Below are 24,320 nucleotides of genomic sequence, written 5' to 3'. Positions count from 1 at the left end.
TAAACAGGTTACTCGATATGTTGATCGGAATTCACTGTCGAGGGTGCTGAAAGAGTAACTGCCGATCAGTTAACTCTTTCAGCACCCTGGACAGTGACTGACGTCGACTAGCCTCATCTCTATGATTGCGGCTGCACGAAAATCACGCAGCCGCGCATCATACACTGATGACACACGGAGCTGTCAAGTGCCTTTTGCGCACGCCAAACGCTGCATTTTTTTGCCTGCGTAAAAACGCACACGCTCGTGTAAATGAGGCCTGAAAATGAGTTCCATACATCTGAATGAGATTTTTTCTTCAGCATGTGCTTGGATTTTTGCAAACCCCATTCAAATGTGTGAGACAGTTGCAGAAATGTCTGCAACAAATCTGCCAAACATGATTTCACCTTTAGGCTTTTTTCACACAGTGCTGATTTAATGCAGATTTTGTATGTAGTTTTTAAGCCAAAACCAGGAATGGAACCAAAACAGAAGATATTTATAAAAGAAGGCCTTGAAGTGTCTCCCCTCCTGTATCCAATTCTGGTTTTGGTTAAAAAAAATGCATGCAAAATCTGCATCAAATATGCACCTTGTGAACAAGGCCTTATAGTCTATATAAATCACATAGCCTTCACGTTGTGGAGTAGGTACCAACTGGAGTCACTGATCCAATTAGTGATTAGGTCTCATAAAATGTTAAAAGCATTAACTATACATGAAAAGCATGCACCTTGAATTCTCCATGATCATTCTTCTCATCTATATGTTGAGTATGCTTTGGTACACACCCTGCTCCACCATATTCCATAATTACTAGATTACAGTATTATCTGTTTTCTATTGAGTCATTGTCAGTAAGGCGATTCTCTGTCTGGATAGTTTGGATTTTAATCTATTTTAATCATTTTTGAACTTTATATAATTATGATATAATAACTTCATCTATTCATACTGTTGTATGAACTTATACATTGTCTGTAAAACCTTAAATTGTGTGCAATGTAATCTCTTAATGCCCAAAAAAAAATTACTGCATTTTCACATTGTTCCCGCAAAGATTGTAAACTCAAAGGCCAAAAGATTATGGGGGAAATTTATTAAGGCTGGCGTTTCATACGCCAGTCTTAATAGTAAGAAAAGATGACGCAAGATGCAACACATTTATTAATAGGCAAAAGCCAATGGGAGGTTTACTGGGGGGTAGTCTATTCAAGGAGGGGCAAAGTAGGGGCCCAGCATGGGCCTCTACCTTGCTACGCCACATTGGGGGGAATTTACATGAGCTAGATTTCAACTATAATTTACGCCAGTTTTCTGGTATCAATTATAATAAAATAGTCAGGCCCTTTTCCCCGACGCCACGCCCTCTTCAAACAAAAGTGGCGAGGGTGGCGGAAAAGACATAAAAAATTCACAGCGAATTGCACATTTTTGGCCCTTTTGCAACTTTTCTGTGCGAGAAAACAGGCATATAAAGGTTGATAAATTGCTCCCTATGTCTAGACAGAGTCCTGTCTTCTCCTTGATCTAAAACTAGTTAAAAAAGAAAAAGGGAGGACAGTTATTTATTACGGAGGAAAAACATTCAGCTTCATTTGTAACAACTAGAGCAAACAAAAAATGGTTGCTCAGAAGAAATAATCAGATGACTTCTGTTCATGTGGACAGTGAAAATGAAAGCTGGAATCTGCGTGACTGCTATGCACAAATACACTAATATTGGTCGGCACTAGTATTTGTACATGAGGCCGTAATGTGGTCCACATCACAAATCACTGGCAAGAGCTCCCCATATACAGGTATGAATGGAAGTCACAGATATGTCTATGAATAGGTTCACGCTGGCGTCATAGTAAAATTCCATCAAGTTTTGTTTTACCCTAAAAAGCAGAATATTGTAGTCGTAAAAAAAGGAAACTAATATATTTTATTATGGAAACTGTTTAAAACTATCTCCTACATTATTATTACTGTCTGCTTGACATCAGAGTGCTATGACTATGTTATTAATGTTATAAAATATTACGTTTGCATAAATATAATGGAGATCTATTGGTTTTAGAAAGAGGGCACAAAATGTTCAAATAATAATTACACATACTGTATATTTCAGTGAAGCACAAGCCAATCTACATACTGTATATTACTAGTAAACAACAAGTACACAAACACTTAAGTGCAAAACTTCAGATGCAAAGACTAAATGAGTCATGCATCCTCTTCATTCCAATCTTTTCTAAAAAAATTTTTACATAAAATAAAAATGCCCAGGAATATAATGTGAGGGATGTGGGGGGTGCGAGGCGGGGTAACAACTTTTGTCAGCTGTACCGGGTCTGGAAAGTGAGGGGAATTACCGGATGTGTTGTGAAGGGAGGTTTGTAACACAGAAATACCCTTCTTTCTTCAAAGAAAAATAATCTCTACAAGTCCGTTATTTATTTTGTGCTGATCTTTTAAGTTACATAATATTTTCTTTTCCATAACACTAAAACTGAAATGTGAAGAATTGCTGGTTTCTTGCAATAATGGGAGTAGCGTGGGAGTTAACCTGTTCAATTTCCCATAAACGGGATCCTTGAGCTATCTCAAATGTACGGGCAGTGGTCTACCCCACATGATATTAATAAAGCACACAGGAAACACGCTAACAAATACAACAATTCTTTATTAGTAATCAATATTTAATAAAAAACATACAATTCATAAAATATAATACACAGATTACCCAAGAAAAATGGTTCCCCTACTGAACTGACCCTAACACCACATATTAGCCTAATGGTGCAAGAAAAGAATAGTCAACCATATGAATAAATATATGAAGCAGGTCCTAGACTCCACATAAATATGGAAAAATTGGGAAATTAAGTTAAATAAGATAAGGAATAACCGACCAAATCCATTAGGAGATCCAAATACATTCACTGGTCATGTTGGATCTTCTTCTTATCTATTGTACTATATACATTTTAGGATGCCGGACTCCTTTCAGATAACAGTTATCTAATGTCTATGTCCGGCGTAGGTCACATGTCTAAAGGCCCATTTACACTGGGCAATTATTGTTGCGATTTGTTTGTTTCCGTTTATCGTAGCGATAATTACCCAGTGTAAAATTCTCAAAATCATTAAAAATAACCAATAAAACTATTGTTTATTGTTGATCTACAACGATTGTGCATGCCTTAAATTATCGGCATCAATAAATTGAAATACTGCTCATAGCAACATTTACAATATGCCTGCCTAGTGCTCAGCTCTGACTTACTATACAATGATCATGCTTCCTGCCAAGCCGATAGGAAACGTCACCGCAATGACTGATACAAAAAAAAGTAAACAGACACAGCCAGATCTCTAGGAATTGATGATGTTATATTGGTATTATGTACCTGTGATAACACCCATTAGGGCATGCCCCCACGTGGCGGATTTCCTCCGCAACTGTCCGCATCAATGCCGCACAGAATCTGCGTTGCAGATTCTGCGGCGGATCTGCCCAAAATGTGCAGTAAATTGATGCGGACTAGCTGCTGCGGACTGCGGGAAAAGTGCTTCCCTTCTCTGTATCAGTGCAGGATAGAGAGAAGGGATAGCACTTTTCCTAGTGTAAGTAAACGAATTTCATACTTACCGGCCGTTGTCTTGGTGACGCGTCCCTCTTTCGGCATCCAGCCCGACCTCCCTGGATGACGCGGCAGTCCATGTGACCGCTGCAGCCTGTGATTGGCTGCAGCCGTCACTTAGACTGAAACGTCATCCTGGGAAGCCGGACTGGAGACAGAAGCAGGGAGTTCTCGGTAAGTATGAACTTCTATTTTTTTACAGGTTGCTGTATATTGGGATCGGTAGTCACTGTCCAGGGTGCAGAAACAGTTACTGCCGATCGCTTAACTCTTTCAGCACCCTGGACAGTGACTATTTACTGACGTCGCCTAGCAACGCTCCCGTAATTACGGGAGCCCCATTGACTTCCTCAGTCTGGCTGTAGACCTAGAAATACACAGGTCCAGCCAGAATGAAGAAATGTCATGTCAAAAAAGCAATACGCATGCGCAGCACACATAACATGTGCATGAAAGCTGCAGACTTCATTGCGGAATTTAGAATCTCCATTGAAGTCAATGGAGAAATTCCGCCATGAGTCCGCAACCAGTCCGCCACTGGTCCGCAACAGACAGAGCATGCTGCGGACACCAAATTCCGCTCCGCAGCCTATGCTCCGCAGCGGAATTTTACGCCTCGTCTAAACAAACACTTCTAAATAGAAGTGGAAGTCAATGGACAAACGGCTCCGCTGCGGATTAACGCTGCGGAGTGTCCGCAGCGGAATTCAAGTGAAATTCCGCCACGTGTGAACCCAGCCTTACTACTCCATGAACTGCTCATTATAACTTTGATCCATAACTAACATGTTTGCTGCATTCTAATGCATTAAACCATCACTAGTACCATAAGGGTAATTCTAGAAGAAGGTAGTATATGGATACGTGCAGTGTACAAACAACACATTGACACTAGAAGGTAAAAGATTGTCTAGAGACAGCTGCCATAATAAAAGAATGCTTTTGTGACTCCAGATCTGCCGGCTTTTCGTGTTCTCAGCTGTTTCCTGCTGGAGAACCAGCACCAACTGTTGAAGTGGCTGGACCAAGTGGATGACACCTGTCACTGAGCCAGCAAGCCCACACCACCTGCTCTAGAGCAATAATCCCATTCCCATCACCCCCATTGTCTGCAGTACTCATCTTGTCTGCCCCTCAGTTAGCAAAAGACATATAGGAGGGTACAATGCTGAAAGTCAATTACAAGAATGTGAAAAGAGGTCAACATCTCTGATCATACAATCGATAAAGCATCACCTCTGAACCTTCATCAATATTACCATTAAATAATATGCTGATGAGGTGACTATCACACTAACCTGTTTTTATTTACAATAAGTGAGAGGTTGTCACAGCCCTGCCCCTGTTACAAGGATGTATATATAGTAAAATGGACTTTTAATAATATATGTATAATGTTTCAAAACACGTTACTCAGCTTTCATGCACAATAATAGGGCATTTATCATAACAGAGTTGAATATTTTTTCTTTTTCTGATACTCATCTAAAACATGGGCCGCAGGAAAAATTACCTCCTATGGCTTATATAAACAGAAATAGAAACCCAACATATCTCTGGAAGACCACAAATGAGTCAGATCTGGTGTAATTGTTGGACAATACTCATGTTGGGAGAAGCACAGGTGATCTTTTTTTTCTGAGAGTTAAACAGTTGTTAGATTTGTCACTTGTCACTAACGTACTAATGACAGGTGTCAGATGACTTTCTGCAAGCAGCTGGACCTTCTAGAAGTTTTTACTCTCTCACAGAAAAATGGTTGCAGACTATTAATGCTTTTTGAGGTACAAAAGTCAGTTGTTTGTTGTAGTTATGGAGCTGGAAATGGCTAAAGCATATTTATAAAGCACCTGGATTCCATGTTTGTATGCTTTCCTCATGTCTGACAGTTTGCAGGTGTGTTTCGGTTTGCTGCAGCCATGTGCCAAATTTATAAAGCGCATGCAACATTTTTAATACGTAAGACTTCATTCACACTTTTCCTGTGGCCTTTTTTTGGTCCCCAAAAAATATTTTAAAAAATTATGTTTTTTGGTAAAATGATACATGCATTTTTCACATTGCAAATCATGTGATTCATAGGTCATTTATTCTTAAAAAAATGGCTTAAAAAAACGCCACACGCATTGACTTTGATTTTGAAGAGGCAAAAAAATCTATGCGAGAAAAACGCTACTAAATGCTTGAAAAAATGACAAAGCCAGACGCTGCAATTTTGAAAAAATGCCACTGAGCTAAAAACGTAAGTCAAAATACTGAAAGCCACAAAAAACGCACTGTTTGGATTGTGTTTAACAATTTCAGATTGACTTCAAGCTAACATCTGGCTGCAGCGTTTTTTGCAGAACAAAAGCAGCATTTTTCTTTTATAAAAATAATGTATATATATAACCATCAGCCAGAAAATCGCAGCTGTGGAAGTGCTGGTGGCACCTGAGCCAAACTCATACCAGGGCTCTGGGGAAGAGTGGGGACTCCCTATTATAAGGCAACTTATCTTCTAGCGTTTGGTGTTGTCTTTGTTTATTTTGTTACTTATTAACAATGCATATTGTGTATTGTGTCATATTGTTATATATATATATATATATATATATATATATATATATATATATATATATATATATATATATATATATATATATATATATATGCTGGACTTTTATTATAGGCATAGCCCTTTGATGTGTTTATTGTGTGTCAGTGTTTAGAATACATAAGCAATTTCATTGATTGTAACTTATCTGGAAAGTGTTTGCTTTTTTTGGAGAACAACTTCCATCCTGTTTAATATTTTTGGGGGTTGGAGAATATATTACATATTTTATATACTTGGGGTTTATGAAACAGATTTTTGGGACATTTTGGGACTGAATTTTTTACTTTGATGATTGCAGGTCTATTATAATCCTATTCTATAGGAAATCTAAATGAATCAATAATAAATGATCTCCTTACCCTTTAATAATAAAACTTTACTTTGTAACATACCCCATGTGTTCTTTATCCTATTTATAAGATGTAGTAAACCTTTATCATTTATACTGGCCGGTATATTTCAGGTTGTAATGTAATATATTACTCTTACTCTCTAAATGGATTCTGTTACTTGAACTCAGGGTGTTTCCAAGCCTGACTTTCTCGGACACTGTGCTATTTGCTGTGTCACTGACAGAGACTTTTTCGTCCCCATTGGCAGTCCCAAGAGTACGAGGACAGGAGACCAGTGACAGCTGTGTCCTAGGATGCCAGGGTGGAAGGAAGAAGCCATGCCAAGACCAGCCCATTTCACGTTTCACTGCTATTCTAGGGAGCAATCTGCCATGTATAATCAGTGTTGCATTTATTAATTATAATGAGTAATTGCTGAATAGAACACTAGTACTGCTATATCCTGAGAAATGTGTTCAAATGTCACTGTGTGTTATATAATATAACAAGTCAGACACATTAGTGATAAATTAGGCTTTTAACATATGGTTTGGATTCCAAATGCTGTGCAATGCCTCTATAGTAATTTAAAATGCAAAGCAAAATAGTCTATAATGACGGGTGTCAGAATGAGGCATTTTTATTGCTTTGCCCTGCTCCTTCCTACACTTTTAATGGACACTATGTAAATGCAAGCTTAGGCATCAAACAGGCTTCCGGAGGGGGGTCTTAAACACGATATAAATGTGATAAACATGTGTGATAATTGGGTATTCATGCTTGATATAAAGATAAAAATATGTGATTAGTATCTCTAAAGCCATTACTGTTATGGCCTTATTCACACGAACGTGTTTAACGTCCGTGATACGCGCGTGAAAACCACACGCGTCCCGCGGATCTATGTTAGTCAATGGGGCCGTTCAGACATTCCGTCATTTTCACGCAGCGTGTGTCCGCTGCGTAAAACTCACGGCATGTCCTATACTTGGGCGTTTTTCTCGCATCAGGCACCCATTGAAGTCAATGGGTGCTTGAAAATCACACGCAGCACACGGAAGCACTTCCATGTGTCGCGCGTGATTCGTGCAACAGTAGATCAAGAAATGAAGGGAAAAATAAAACAACTTCCTTAATTTATTTTTCTAAACATCAAAACCGCGTGTCATAAGTATGGCATATGCGTGAAAATCACGCAGCAAACACTGATGACACACAGAACTGCAACGCGCAAAAAACGCAGCGTTCGTGTGAATAAGGCCTAACATAAATATATACATAGCCTAATATTCAGTAGTAATCCCATATTACCTTGCTGTAATACTATTCTTGCCAATGTATATTGAATACTGGGCACAATGGATGGATTTATCCTTTAATTCTACATATTCTGACATATTATGATTCAGTGATGGACAGGGTAGTGGCTGTCACAGGATGTCTCTCTATCTCTCATGAGTGGTTGTCACAATTAAGACTGATACACAAGGGTGCAACTATAGGGTATAGCTATATGGGGTGTAGAGGTCCCAGCTGCACTTGGCCGCTGGTCCCTGAGGAACTGCCCCCTCACATAAGAGGATAACAGCACTATAAATAGTTGGGGAGTCGTAGTACAGATTTTCATCAGCTTCAAGTTACACCTCTGCTACTGTCCAACGTACATGCAAGTTTTTATTCAAATGTCATGTTAATAACGTTTGAATAAAAAGTTGCACAGGCATTGGACTGTAGCAGAGGTGTAACTTGAATGTTATAATATTGTCTATATTGTCTTGAATGTTATATATTGTCTATATATATATATATATATATATATATATATATATATATATATATATATATATAAAGCTTTTTAATATCTTACTTTTTATCAGTATTATTACTTGGAGTTTACCGCTCTTCTCTGCTGTACCCATGACAAAAATTCCTGTGTCTGCTGGCAGTTCAGTGTTATCATAGGGACAGTTTGTGGAGTCAAGTCACCTTCCTCATAATATGTCTACACATGAACACAAATAATTGTCACTATTCAAGCTATTTAGAAAGTGATTAATGATGTTAATATTTGGATCTATAAAATGTCTCTATGAGAAGGCTGAACTACCAGAGTACAGAACAAGAAGTTTTGCTGACACGGGCAGAGAAGCTTTTTGAGCAGGGTACTTTCTTCATTAGTTTTTTTTTTTTAACATAAAAATGATGTGCATTATTTTTGTGTCTTCTCGAAATTGTAGATTTTGGTAATATGTTGGCGCTATATAAATGAAGAAAAATAATAATTGTGGTACTGGTAGAACATTACCACGAGGTGTACCCTCAGGGGTTCTGTAGTAATGGCTACATTTGTATCTAGATGAAGCCTGGCTATAATGCACAGCCCATATTTTCTTCTTTATCTGTAGAAATATTTTTTACTTTTAAACCTGACAAATACATATCTCAAATACCAACTTTTTTGTATGTATGTATGTGTTCCTCAGAGTATTCTATTTATAACACATTGCCATCTGTCTTTAAAGTTGGATTGGCATGCATTCTTTGTATACATATTCTGAGTATAAATAACACTTCAGTATAAATACTGAGGGCTCATATTATTTTCTGTTAGCAAATTTAAAGGGGTATTCTGGTTACAACAAGTTACCCCCTATCCGTAGGGTAAGGGGTAACTTGCTGATCGGTGGGTGTCCGACAGCTTGGACCCCCACCGTTTACGATAACGGGGACCCAGAAATTGCCCGAAACCCTCTGCCGCTCCATTCATTCTCTATGGCAGCGCCGGAGATAGCCAAGTGCAGAGTTCAAACGAGGGGTTCGGGCTAATTTGGGGTCCCCGTTTTTGTAAACGGTGGGGGTCCCAGCTGTTGGAAACCCACCGATTAGAAAGTTACCCCTTACCCTACGGATATGGGGTAACTTGTAACCGGAATACCCCTTTAATGTATCATTTCATGTAGCAATTTTGTCATAACATAAATGTTACCAAGGATGTTTTGGTCTTTTTTGTTTAAGAAGATCTACGTAAAGGATCTATATGCCAAACTGGCTAAGGTGGTAAATAAATCTGCATGTCAGATATAACTTCTAACTCCATAACTCCAGCTTAACACTATAATCGGTCAATCATAGCATATAACACACCAGCCAAGAATTCCACATTTAAATATTGCAAATGTTGACGGGAAACATCACACTGACCCATATATATATATATATATATATATATATATATATATATATACATATATAGCTAGATAGGTATATCTCTATCTATCTATCTATCTATCTATCTATCTATCTATCTATCTATCTATCTATCTATCTATCTATCTATCTATCTATCTATCTATCTATCTATCTATCTATCTATCTATCTATCTATCTATCTATCTATCTACCTCTCTATCTATACTATGTATGAATATACTCCACTAACTTTTCTCCCATTGACAACATCTTTTAACCAGAGTTTCCTTTAAACTCAAAAATATTTTCGCATCAAGCAGCTTAGTAGTTAAAGGGTTTTCCCATCTTGGAAACTTATGGCATATTCACAGGATATGCCATAAATGTCCGATAGATACGAGTCCCACTTCAGGGAGACCCACCTATGGCTAGAAAAGGGCCACGCGGCCCCCGTGTTACTTTTGTTCGCCTCCTGCTGCTCCCCAATCACTGTCTAAAGAGGTGTTTGGGAGTACGGAAACAGCCAAGCTTGCCATGCTACTCTGTTTTCGTAACTCCCACTCACTTCTACTGGAGTTCCGGAAACAGCATAACTCAGCATGGCTATTTTTGTACTTCCGATTACCTCATCAGACAGTGGTGAAAGAGCAGTGGGAGTAGAACAAGATAGGACAGGGGTCAGGGGGCCCCGTTTTAGAGATAACTGTGGGTCCCAGAGTTGGGACCCTCATCTGTCTGCCAATTATGGCATATCCTGTGTATATGCTATGAATGTCAAAGATTGGAAAACTTCTTTAGCACTATTCCTTGCAACACTGTGGACCTGGGATGGAATCCAACCTGGCCAAGATGTGTGTGGATACATTCTGTGGACAGTACTTAAAGGGAACCTGTCACCAGCATTTCACCTATTAAACCAGCAATACCTGGTGGTAGTGGGTGAAAAATCATTTCGATAGAACTTATAATTGTCTTCTTAGTTGGCTCTGTAGCTTTAGTATTCAGCTTTTTAGTGTTCCCACATCGTATGCAAATGAGCAGAAAAGAGTCAAATCTTCCTTTGAAAAGAGTCATATCTTCATTCCTCAAGTCTTTCCTTACTTTTGATTGACAGCTCCTCGCCTTCCCCCAGCACACAAAATCCTTGCTTGTGCATTGATGTCCTTTTCTGGTGTGTGCGCACAAAGGGACACCGGATTATTACGATAAAAGGCGCAAAATATTTGCAGACCGTTATTTACAGTTGGAGAAGGAGTTTAGGAGAGGGGATAACGGTAATAAACTTTTTATAACAGAGGCGAGTGAGGGATAAGTAAAGTTCAATAGGTGAAATGCTGGTGACGGGTTCCCTTTAAAGAGGTTATCCAGTGACGTAAAGTTGATGGCCTATCCTCATCATCACATTCGTTGTGGCGGTGCACAGTATTGCAGCTTCCTCCCATTCAAGTGAAAGTGTAATGTTCACAGCCGCTACGAATGTGATGATGTTGTGCAGCGCGGAGACATATAACCAATGAAGTAGAAGCAGCGCTCGCCGGAGTCCTGCAAACTTTTCAAACACCTAATCAGGGGGTGGGGCTGAAAGTTGACCCCCAAAAATATTTTACCTCACTGAATAACACCTTTAAGTGTTTGCAAAAATGTTGTTTCTCTTATATTGGAACATTTGTCTGACCTTGGCCAAATCTTAGTGTCTATAGCCACCTATAAATACTAATAGGGTTAAGGTAGGTTAGAGGTAATTAGTCATTTCTATTGCTAAATAAACACTAGAGGACATAAGAGCATTTATAGAAGCTGCCTGTGAAATACTGAATTTGTAATAAAGTTGGTATGGAGCCATTCCAGTAGAACGGAGAACCTACAGTAGTATATTAAAGAGGCTCTGTCACCAGATTTTGCAACCCCTATCTGCTATTGCAACAGATCGGCGCTGCAATGTAGATTACAGTAACGTTTTTATTTAAAAAAAACGAGCATTTTTGGCCAAGTTATGACCATTTTTGTATTTATGCAAATGAGGCTTGCAAAAGTCCAAGTGGGCGTGTTTAAAGTAAAAGTCCAAGTGGGCGTGTATTATGTGCGTACATCGGGGCGTTTTTACTACTTTTACTAGCTGGGCGTTCTGACGAGAAGTATCATCCACTTCTCTTCAGAACGCCCAGCTTCTGGCAGTGCAGACAGCGTGTTCTCGAGAGATCACGCTGTGACGTCACTCACTTCCTGCCCCAGGTCCTGCATCGTGTCGGACGAGCGAGGACACATCGGCACCAGAGGCTACAGTTGATTCTGCAGCAGCATCGGCGTTTGCAGGTAAGTCGATGTAGCTACTTACCTGCAAACGCTGATGCTGCTGCAGAATCAACTGTAGCCTCTGGTGCCGATGTGGCCGACACGATGCAGGACCTGGGGCAGGAAGTGAGTGACGTCACAGCGTGATCTCTCGAGAACACGCTGTGTGTCTGCACTGCCAGAAGCTGGGCGTTCTGAAGAGAAGTGGATGATACTTCTCGTCAGAACGCCCAGCTAGTAAAAGTAGTAAAAATGCCCCGATGTACGCACATAATACACGCCCACTTGGACTTTTACTTTAAACACGCCCACTTGGACTTTTGCAAGCCTCATTTGCATAAATACAAAAATGGTCATAGGGGTTGCAAAATCTGGTGACAGAGCCTCTTTAAGTCTGTGCGTTTCATTGAACAGCCCTAGTGAGTCAGTTGGACTTTATCTGCAGTTGATGCCTTCAGATGGAAGTTTCCTTTAATCACAAAATAGAAACAACTACTCAGGGATGACACCTGTGACCACCGTAGTTATAGAATAGCTCAGATACCGTAGGACACCCAATCACCATTTTGATCGAGGTGCATTGTTTAGGTTTAGACTATATAGATAATAGTCACTTAGTTATTCTTCCATCATCTAACTACAATGCATTGATCTTTCCACTTATTTCCTGCCCTTGTCTGTAATTTATTAACATTGTAAACAAACCATACATTATTAGTGCTGGGTAAATAATTGCTGCATGCAAATCAGTGTGGGCAGTGTTCCCAAATAGAAGTGCATTCAACACAAGTTCATCACATGAATGTTAGCATTTCTGTATGCTTACCGAAGGAAAGGCCTGCTGAGTCCATATCAAACCAACCTTCCCCCTTGAGGATTGTGTTTATATATACTATAAGAAGCTATTAGCCCACACACGGTCAACATAGCCTCCATTATGCGCCACCTGGATTGTGGCAGTACTACTTATAAGCAATATTTTCATCTCAAGTTTTCCAAAGTTGTCATACTTTTTGATCATATAGCAGTAAATATGCCTTTCTAGGCAGTTTTATATGAATTTGCACATTCATTATAAAACTAATACATAAATAAATGTTATGTTATTATGCCACCAAATCATAGTACTGCTGTATTCTGGATGGCTGGTGATAATTTTGTTGAATATAGGAATAGCAGTGTCTCTGTACTTTGTCTATTACTTGGTGGATGAGCCTACTATTTATGGTGACTAATAGCAAAGCTATATGAAATGCATCTTATGTTTGTAATATTTCACACACACGGGTTTAGCATTCTCATTATATAAGCAATTGCTAAGAGGAGGATTATGGGTGCCCCAAACACTGAAAGTGCTCTGTGCCATCTCCAGGACTACAGATAAACACATTCTGCCCTTAAACAAAATGTAAAAGAACTTTAGGTACAAATACCATGTATCTTTCCCCACTTTTGCAATGCTAATGCTTGCTCTAGATTTGGAATAACATGCTGGTATATCCAATATATCTCAAACACCCAGTCTATATAATAAATTCATGGTCTGAGAACTGGTAAAATGTAGTGGCAATATTGCTACCTATTCATGGTGGCTGGGCAAAATAGGTTCAATAATCCAGTAATCCTGCTGTCCTGCTCATTCTGTTCTCACCCAAAATGTCATCTATATCAGTAATGACAACCCTGCACTGTGTCACACACACCTGTCACATCTCCTCACAGTAGGGGGTAGGGGCACAAGCACGGCTTATCTCTTCCTGCTCTATGCCCACAAAGAAATCCTGACTGCTTATTGTTAAATAACATTGCTGATACCACCCAGCCGTTCTATTATACATAAATGTTACACATTACTAGCTATGTTACACATACAGTAAGTTTGACAATAAATCATAGTCAGCAACATTACAAAAACACAAGAATGATTTGATAATATTTTGATCTTATGTATTAAATGGCCACGTGTATACCTACCAAACTCATTAAATAGGTGAAGACATCATTCATTTTATTATTATGCACGTGTTTGGTATGTAAATCATATGGAACTGGAGGTTGTGAATTGACAGGGGTGTCCCAGTAGAGAGATGCTTGTCGATTTTAAGAATTTAAGGCGGCCATACATAGGCAGATGTCTCAGATGCCACATGATGCGCCAACATGGAGAAGAAGTCTTATCACTTCTATGAGAAAGTGAAGGACTGGATAATTGGAAAGAGATTTCCTACATGTAGCCAAGCACCTAGTATGGCTAGCTTTATTGGAATTATTGTTATGCATTCTTCATCTATGAACGGAGTATATATATATATATATATATATATATATATATATATATGAAGTATGTTGGCAGCAGGAGGTGAGGTATTGGGTGTGGGAATTCTTTAGATAGAGAAGAAATAAGTGGATGGAATTTAAGGAATCCTCCAGCAACTGGTGTTGGTGAAGAAACAAGCAACATACATTGTACATGCTTTTATATGGTGTGTGTGTGTGTGTGTGTGTGTGTGTGTGTGTGTGTGTGTGTGTGTGTGTGTGTGTGTGTGTGTGTGTGTGTGTGTGTGTGACGCTAAATTGTGTTCCCCATAGGGACAGGGGCTGATGTGTTGAGTAAGTGATATGCTGGTGCTATAAAAGCAATTGGAAATAAATAAATATATTAAATTTACTCCATTAGCCCCTGCCCTATTGGAGATTAGAATCTTTGATCCTGTATCAGAGTAGGAACGACCAACCATACAGAGGTATTTTTTTTAGTAATACTACTGACCTACCAATATTTTACATTATGTAGAAGGAGACCCATGCAAATATAAAAACTGTAAACGATCTGATTTGTTGGCATAAGATGTATATATACAGTATACGGTATGGAGCCTCATGCAGTTCAATGATAATGCTCTTCAAAACTGAAGATTTTTTTTTTTTTTAAACTGTTGAGTTACCAGGTTACAGATTTTGGATAGAGCAGTGAATGTTTCACATCAGACAACATCTTGTCAGTAATAAGAATGAGGCATCAGCTAAAGACAGATGGAGCAGTTACGTTTATGGGGAGTCATAAATGGAGGTGTGTGCAGAAATGGAGAAAAGGAGATGCATACTGAAATATTTATGTTAAAGCTCATTCTTCCGTCCTCCTAATCCTTCCACTGATAATACCATTAATTGCAAACATTTCTATGTCTTTACTGCCAGCAAAGATCTTTACAAGAAAAAGTTAAGGCCCCGGAATAACTTTTAAAAACGGAATTAATACATGTCAGAGACAAATCTACAGCTAATAAACTGCACAGAAAAAAAAGAATGTATATATTTTATTTCTACTAGAAGAAGCAAACAGCCACTAACAATAAGGTGCATATCATTGAACTATCTATCTATCTATCTATCTATCTATCTATCTATCTATCTATCTATCTATCTATCTATCTATCTATCTATCTATCTATCTATCTATCTATCTATCTATCTATCTATCTATCTATCTATCTCATATCTATCTATCTATCTATCTATCTATCTATCTATCTATCTATCTATCTATCTATCTATCTATCTATCTATCTATCTATCTATCTATCTATCTATCTATCTATCTATCTATCTATCTATCTCATATCGATCTCTATCTATCTATCTATCTATCTATCTATCTATCTATCTATCTATCTATCTATCTATCTATCTATCTATCTATCTATCTATCTATCTATCTATCTATCTATCTATCTATCTATCTATCTATCTATCATCATCTATCCTTTTATAATATACACTTTTTTGGTGTGGAAAATGTTGCCCAAGCTTTATAAATTTGGTGCTTGTCTGTGACAGACTTTAAAAAGTGCCCTTTTCTGTGAGTACTAAACAGAGATTACTTCACTGTGATGGTTTGGACCAGTTGCTATTGTCAACTGTTAGGGTATGTTCACACGCACTAATTACGGACGTAATTCGGGCGTCTTTGCCCCGAATTACGTCCGAAAATAGCGCCTCAATAGCGCTGACAAACATCTGCCCATTGAAAGCAATGGGCAGACGTTTGTCTGTTCACACGAGGCGTAATTTACACGCCGCTGTCAAATGACGGCGCGTAAATAGACGCCCGCATCAAAGAAGTGACCTGTCACTTCTTTGGCCGTAATTGGAGCCGTTATTCATTGACTTCAATGAATAGCAGCGCAAATTACGTCCGTAATGGACGCGGCGTTCAAGCGCCTGCACATGCCGTTACGGCTGAAATTACGGGGATGTTTTCAGTCTGAAACATCCCCGTAATTTCAGCCGTTACGGACGCCCTCGTGTGAACATACCCTAAGGCTCCATGTACACGACCGTAAAAAATCTCCGTAATTACGGACAAGCCCGGTTCTGTTGGCCGCGGACACCTTTCCTTATCACTCCGGATAGGTGTCCGTGTCATAGGACCGTGCTGGGAATTGTGGAGCATGTCCTACTTTTCGTTTTTTACGGGCCATGCTCCCATACTTTGTAGGGGAGCACGGCCCGAAAATGCGGTCGACGGCCGGCCGTGCTCGCAATCGCGGGCCGTGATTATGGGCACGGCTGTGTGAATGAGACCTTACTTTTCCCTTACACAATGATATATCGCTGTACTCTGCCTGTGAATGACCAGAGAAGCCGTCTCTGCCCACAGTGAGTCTACAGGTAATTTTAATGCTCAGTGGCTTCCCTGCTTTGTTATCATATGGTCACATTGTGATACAGATTTGTAGGTTAGTTAATAAGCTATGATTTCATTTACCACAAACCTCCAATTGGATAATACTCATTTAAAATATATGGCCTCTCATATCATCTACCTTTGTTTTCATTATATTTCTCTGAGTTCTCTGTACATTCTGATACCTCTTCAAATGTGTGTGAGGTGGTGTCATTGTAAAGATAAACCAGTTCAATTCATTCATTTCATTCCATTTTGGTTACTACACTTTAGGTCAGGGATACACAATGCCTTAAAGTGGTTGTATGAGATTAGAAAAAGATGGCTGCTCTCTTCTAGAAACAGTGCCACTCTTGTCCATGGGCCGTGTCTGGTATTTCAGTCCAGCAGCATGTACTTGAATTAAGACATGTTATTCTATTCTCATTCAATCCCTTAAAAGGGTTGTGTAGCACCTCTCTCTCATGCCTGATATGACAACGGGCGTGGAGAGACGCTACTGCACGCTGCATGGGACAGTTGCTGAAGCAACCGCTAGACAGCTGGCAGGTATCATGTACGCATCTCATTAAATATAACAGGACATGTGCACGACACTTGCTGAGCGTCTGACGGTTGCCTTGCCAATTGTCCCGCTTTGCGTTCCCCCTCCCCCCGTTGCGAGATCGGGCAGAAGAGAGAGGCGCTGCACAAACCCCTTAAATTCACTTGAGACTTCGGGTTTGCATACATCTTTCCCCATAGGATTTAAAGTCCCCAGGTAGCCCTAGCTGGATTGGACTCCTGGGTATCAGTTGTCCAGCTGTTGTTGGACAACATGTTTTTGTCTAGAGAGTCCACAAGCTGCGCTTCTACAATAGGTGGCTATCTATAAAATATACATAATATAAACAGCCACAGGGCTGAAGAGTCCACTAAAATTAAGACTTTACAATTTCTATTCCTCCACCCGCTCAATATCAAATAAATGCCTCCAGGTATTTACATTGTATTTTAGAATACCATGGTTATAATCCTAAACAGTCTAATATATATATATATGTCATGGGTAGATAATCTGCCAGATGTTCAATACTTATAATAGTGCAGACCCCATCAACAGCACATTAATGATGACATAGGCTCCATATACTGAATACCTGATAATTGTATTTTTGCTAAATGTCACACAATGGATTTGTGCTTTAGCAGTAACAGTCTTGTAATGCCTGGATTTAGATGATGTCATGTGAAGACACCTACTCCATTCTTTAGTTACTCAATGTTTTATGACAGATCAGGGCTTATTTTTGTCATTAGTCATATATCATTAGTCTGTAGACCTTTCACTTAAGTAATTCCCATGTATAAATCATAAGAATGTAGCAATATCAGATTATGTTTGTAACTTATAGTTTTCATATAAAGGTAAAACTCTGGGCCTTTCTCTTTTGAGAGTAATATACTGAAAAGTCAATCGGACCCAAGTCAAGTGACACCAGCCATGAAGAATCTCAGGAGATTGGTAGCCCTCTGGCTATAAAGAACTCTTAGCATAGGCCACATTACTAACTTGCCTTTTGTAGTACAGCAGAATATCCCTAGTAGGAAAAAGTCCTTGGGTTACCCTTCTGTGAAGTTGTTGAAGAATCTATTCAGCCATATCTTACTTATATCTGGTCTTGAAAAGCACAGGGACAAGAAACAATTCACACAAGGGTTGTCACCCACCTTTCTAGCTTTCCTAGAGTTCCGGATTACAAATCTGTCTAGTTATACATCAATATGTAAGAAATGTATCACTGTATAAGTAACTGGATTTGCCATTAGGTGTTTAGGAAGACTGGGTGACATCCCCTATTCAAGTTTGAATGGCAGCCATATAGGTTCTCACCCAGTTTTCCCAAAAGTAGAGGTAAATAATATATGTCTGAATAGAAATTGTAACAACCTGACAAAAGAGGACAACTCAGCGATATAAATTTCTTATTATAGGAAGAATGTTTTTTAATGTTTATGTACAAATATGGTAAAACTCAATATCATAAAAGGTTTTTAAATATAATACATTTTAAGTAATACATGTATATTTATTGTCCTCTGTTATCAGCCACTGTATACAATGAAAGCCTAACTGCGGAAATGTTTGCTGGTGATCATGCAGCACTACAAAAAAGAGAAAAGTCTCTCTTGTAATCATACGCAACCCTGTAGTAAAATAGGTATAATAATATAATAAAAAGTTACAGTTGACTGCTGCTAAATAATACAACATGCCTCTCCAACCTGATTAAGCAAAAAGTGGAAAATAATAGCGCCATCTATCAAAACTGTCTACCAGAAAAACTGCCCTTGTTGCCCATATAGCAACCAATCAGAGTTTAACTTTAATTTCTGATACTGCCCTGATAAAATGAAAGCTGAGCTCTGATTGGTTGCTATGGGCAAGGCGAGTTTTTCTTTTAGTTTTGATAAATGAGGCCTAGTGTTTTAATGTGATACAGAGTCATTATGAAACTATATCAAATTTAAATACTGTAAATAAAAAAAATTAAAGAAACATATTTTGTAATGTAGTCATATACCTAAAAATACACAGGTCCTTTTTTCCATGTAAATATGTGCATAATGAGTGGAAATCATTTGTGCCAGTTAAAGGGGGTATGGCTTCCAAATTACACCAAGTGCGACTGATTTATGGAAGTTATCCACCAATGCTTAGGAATGTGGCGGAGAACAACACCTGGTACAAGCTGGCATTGTTCTGTAGCTTGCACCATATTCACAAATAGCTGTGAGCCTTCTTTGGGGATTTAGTGCATGTTAGCCTACGATTTCCAACTGGCGTACTCTGGCGGGGTATGTCAGCCTTAACGTCCCCCAGGCCGCAGTGCATGTATGAATGGCACTGTAAATTGATGCATTTGGACCTTATGTATGTTTTGTACGACTGAAATGTTATAAATAAAGTTTTGGCACGTGTACAACTGCTGTTCTACTTCATCATTTCCAAAAAGTGCAGATTAGCATTTTTGTTTTAGAAATAACATGCAGCATGTTCACCCCCCCCCCACCCCACCCCGTATGCTTCCATCATATAAGCATATTTGTATGACAGAAAATATATGACAGAGAATATATTTTTGTGCCCGCTATAATGAGAACGTAATAGATATAATATATGTAATATACCTAATATCAAGCTGCTTACTATTTCATCCTTTCTAGTAAACAGTTTATCGATAGATTTAACAATGCGTTAGTAAAAGTTATGACCAAAATTATTTACCTATTGACACCAGCTTGATATGTTCTCTGTCCAGGAATTCCAGCGCCACAGAGACATTTTCCAGCTTCATCTGCCTGAAGTTTGGTCTAGAGTGATACTTTCTGTACATCTTCTTCTGACTCAGTACCTCTAGAAGGGCTATAAGTTTGAGGCCATCGGTAAGGTCTTTCTGAAGGTCCCCTATGCGCTTGTTCATACATTTGAGATGTTCATTGCACCACCTTGTGAAGGTGTTCTGCTGGATTTTCTTCCAGGGGGCATCTTCGGCCAGGTCTTTCTCTGTAGCTGGCATCTCGTCTGCCTCCTCGCCTTGGTACTGCTGATGTTGGTCGTAGTAATCGTTAGTGCTCATGATGACTTTTTATTTGAAGCTTTCTGCTTTTTATATGGGGATCAACAAGGGTGGAGAAAAGAGAGGGTGTAAAAACTTCTGGATCCAAACCCACACTGTGAAATCGAGTTCAAACTGCTGAAACGGAGCTCAACAATCAAATTAGTTCCCTTATTATTCGTCCTCTTGTTGGAAACAGTGAGATGTTTCTTGGCAAGTTCTGGTTAACCCCTCCACACCCCCTGAGTGGTGGGACAGAGCTGGGAGGGCTGGGAGAGTTATCACAGTGCAGTAGGCTTCCACTTTTCCACTCCTTCCTGTCTTCTGTTTCCTTTCAGGGAATTCTTTCTTTGTGGAAAGCAGAGGTGCTCAGATAAGTAAAGCAGAACTGTGATAAAGATGACAAAAGTAAAATAATCTAGCAGAAAAGCTGACCCATGAGATGGAGATGTCCCAGGAAAATAGAGCTGGAGAGACAGCTGAGAGAAGAGGGATTTAGCAACTTGTTTGAAAGTGTGGAGCCCTGGATGGAGATGGTTTTAAAGAAAACTGATCCCCCCTCCCTCTTTAGTCCCCTCTCAACTTCCCTCCCCCCAAACGTCAGAGGCATGGACTCCTAGGAATGCCTTAGCCATGACCATATACAACTAAGATGAGTATTTTCTAATCCCCAGTGAGATAATGAGCAGGGGCTGGATTGGGTGCTATGGATAGCAGGACTTGTGATTGGTTAACATGGACCATGCTCCAACTGCTTGTAACATCTCTGTATTTTTAGATACCCCATGTCAGTGAGGTCTGTCTGAAGGTGGGGGGGGGGGGGGGCAGAGGGAACGGATCTTACAACACAAGTTAACAAAAGCAGCAGATGTAATGCAAAAGAGACCACCACCTTCCCAAATGATTCACCTCCCCCAAGCATATTGCCATTAATATACTAGCTGTGTATGTCACTATGTAGTAAATATATTTAAAATATCTTTATTACTAAGAAAGGCCGCAGTTACTTAAATCATTTTGAACATTATACACAATTGATGTAGTGGTGTATTTACTGTCTATATTATGGCTGCGGTGTGATGTCATTCACACCATGTCTGTGGCGTACTTTCGGCATATATGCTAGGAAAATATCCCATACGTTTGACAGGGATTCATCTTTGAACTGGATCCTGAAGCCTTAACTTTATTGAAAAGCATAGACAACTATGCTTTTTAATACAACTTTTTTTTTTTTTTCAGAAAGGATATTGTGAATTTTTTTAAATTTCTTTTGGGAGTCAAAGTCATATACAACTGCATAGATAGACATACAGTGATATATGTCTATGTTTGGTGTGCACGTTTTACACCGGAATCACTAATGGTGGGTATACTTAGCCCAATATAGTCTTTATCAACGATGCAAATACATAATGTATTTAAAAACAGTCATTGTCAGGCGTTGTGCGATAAATTCATAATATATTTTGCAACATTGTAAAGTATTCAAAATGTTGAACCTTCTCAAGCAAAACATTGACGCTCAGAAGACATAGTTCAATGCATGTCTTCTGAAATATTTTCACTAATTTAGTGTAAGAGCGTTCACAGGCACAGCTGTCAATGGGTTGTAAGCTTTTGTATTCATGTGTGTGGCTATAACCAGTATAGTAGTGCTACATGCAAAGTTCAAAGCAGCATGAGATTGGCAACTTTACTGCTCAGGCAGAGTTTGTTTTCTATTGTCGGTTTTAATAAAAAGTAGCAGAATATGAATAGAAATAGCTCTCAGCTGGAAAAATGAAGGAACGGTAGTCTTATCTGGGGCCTCGCTTGGATTATTTTGTGAATTCTCTTTGGATTATTCTTAGAAATAAACACATACATAATAGTAGTGTGCTGTGTCACCTTTCCAGTCAATGGTTAGGTCTTTGCATGGGTGCGTTTCTGGCATATTCTACTTAGTAAGAATTCTCCAGATAGAAAGCCAGTCATGTACTTGTACTCAGTGCTGCTGAGGAACCCCTTGATGACTTCACTTCGTGAAGGGTCAAATGTGAGAACACTGACTCACAAAACATTTCCGTGGTTAAACAGAGCTGCAGGCATGGAACATGTTAACGTAGGTCGGTCTCTGTCTGGGAATGCTCATTAACTGTGTCCAGCAGAATGGGGATGTCCTCTGGACTTCCACTGAGGGTTCCCATTAACCATTTCCACCATCCATATTTCTTTCAGTTATTAAACAGTGTTGAAGGCCCTTTCTGTCTGTGAAATTGGTGCACTATATACTATTATACTATCTAATCTATAGATACAATAATAAAGTGGCAGCAGTGCTAGGAAGCGTTGTGGCACTTTATCTCCTGTCGGCTCCAGTTGACTTTTTCAGGCTGGACGAATGGATGGCAATTATTGTCAATATATATATAAACTTACATTTGAATAGATTCATAACACTATCATTGAAATAGTACGAAGACTAAATGAAAACAGCAGCACAGAGTTTCTGCAGCTCTGTTTATATGAAAGGGTTCTCTGTAATACTTTTGCCTTGGATTGTTGCTACAGGCGAATTGTGCAGGCACAAGCAGCTTCCAATGACAGCTGATCGAAGGGGGTTCTCAGAATCTGGACTTCTGGCAGTCAGTTCTGCATCAGGAGAGCTACAAATGAAAAGGGGGTTGTCCGGAGGTGAGAACCTATTTAACAGATCAGACATAAAGGATAAAAATAACTTTATCCAATGACCATAGCAAGGAAAAGTGCTGTAGAAATAAAAGTACAAATCCTGTAAAACTTTTCCAACTCTAAAGGCCATATAACACGGGCCAATATGCTTGTTCCCGATCATTGCCCGTTGTAATAAGGGCAGCGATCAGCCGGTGAAAGAGCAAACGCTCGTTCGTCGGCTGATCTGCTCTTTTATGCAGAATCATCGTTGTTGGCAGCACATCTCCCTGTGTAATCTGGGAAATGTGCTGCCGACAAGATGAAAATGTATAGGGATGAGCAATCGTAGTAATGAGCACTCGTCCCTGTACATAACAAGTCATTGCTCCATGTGATAGGAGTAAATGAGCGCCGCTCGGCGCTCATTTTCACGGCCCATGTCAGGCCGTGTAATAGTACCTTAAAGCCAGGACTACACCTAGACTTTCTGTAATACTACTGATTGATTTTAACTACTGAGCTACAGCTGCAGTCCAAATTAATACATTGAGTTGCATGCAGTCTTGTGGACTGCAACTGTCACTCAAGAGTTAAAATCAATCAGTAGCGCTACAAGAAGTCTAGGTATAGCCCTGGCCTAAAAACCCGACTGTCCCTTAAAATCAGGGGCAGCTGGCAGACATAATGATACTGTTGCTTCCAGCTGGTGATACCACCTAATAAGGATATGTGAATTAATGGCGCATGTTTTAGGCATCTCTGTGAAGCAAGACAGCAGGCTCACAGCTCAATAAATATTGGAGTGAGACAAAAGTATGTGAGCTGTATTACTGAGATTCTGTAGTTTATCTTACGAACACCTTGACACTAACATTGCGCTCCATTTCTTAAAAATACTTGTCAATTACATCATATAACAGCAAAATCATCAGTGTACTGATCATTGTGGCTTAACGACCGTCACCATGTGCCACCCCCCCTTCGCTATTGGATATGCAATATAAAAAAAACAAATACTCACCTCACCGCTCCTCTTCGCTTTTCCCTTCTGAGTCCCCTAATGCTCTGGCTCATAGAAGGTACTGATGCCGAGCAGTGTCAGGGCCTTATATGCGACGCAGCCCTCGACATCCTGAGTGCTGTGTCACATACAACGTCCTGAAGCTCCATGGCGTCAAGACCTTGTATAAGCCGCAACATGCTGAGGGAGCATGAGGGGACCCGGAGGGCAGAAGCAAAGAGAAGCGGTGAGGTGATGTATACATTATTATTCATTATTGTTGTCCTATGCAGAAGAGGGGGAAGGGGGTGTTTTGGGCGTAGTCTGAGCAAGGGGGCAAGGTACAGGGCCCT

General features: G+C 39.5%; 1 protein-coding gene across 2 annotated transcripts in view; it reads right to left on the bottom strand.

Moving 5' to 3' along the window:
• The window catches only part of FLNC (filamin C), a 59,054-nt gene extending 38,280 nt beyond the window's left edge, over positions 1 to 20,774 (bottom strand). For both annotated transcript variants that reach the window (XM_075857554.1, XM_075857555.1), the window contains exon 1: positions 19,982 to 20,774. In XM_075857554.1, coding sequence (XP_075713669.1) covers positions 19,982 to 20,333 — 352 coding nt within the window. In that variant the 5' untranslated portion in view covers positions 20,334 to 20,774. The remainder of the gene's footprint in view (positions 1 to 19,981) is intronic.
• Positions 20,775 to 24,320: the final 3,546 nt, after the last annotated feature.

Source organism: Rhinoderma darwinii, chromosome 3 (assembly GCF_050947455.1).
Source record: "Rhinoderma darwinii isolate aRhiDar2 chromosome 3, aRhiDar2.hap1, whole genome shotgun sequence".
Lineage (NCBI taxonomy): Eukaryota > Metazoa > Chordata > Amphibia > Anura > Rhinodermatidae > Rhinoderma > Rhinoderma darwinii.
This window is presented reverse-complemented; position numbering and strand designations above follow the sequence as displayed.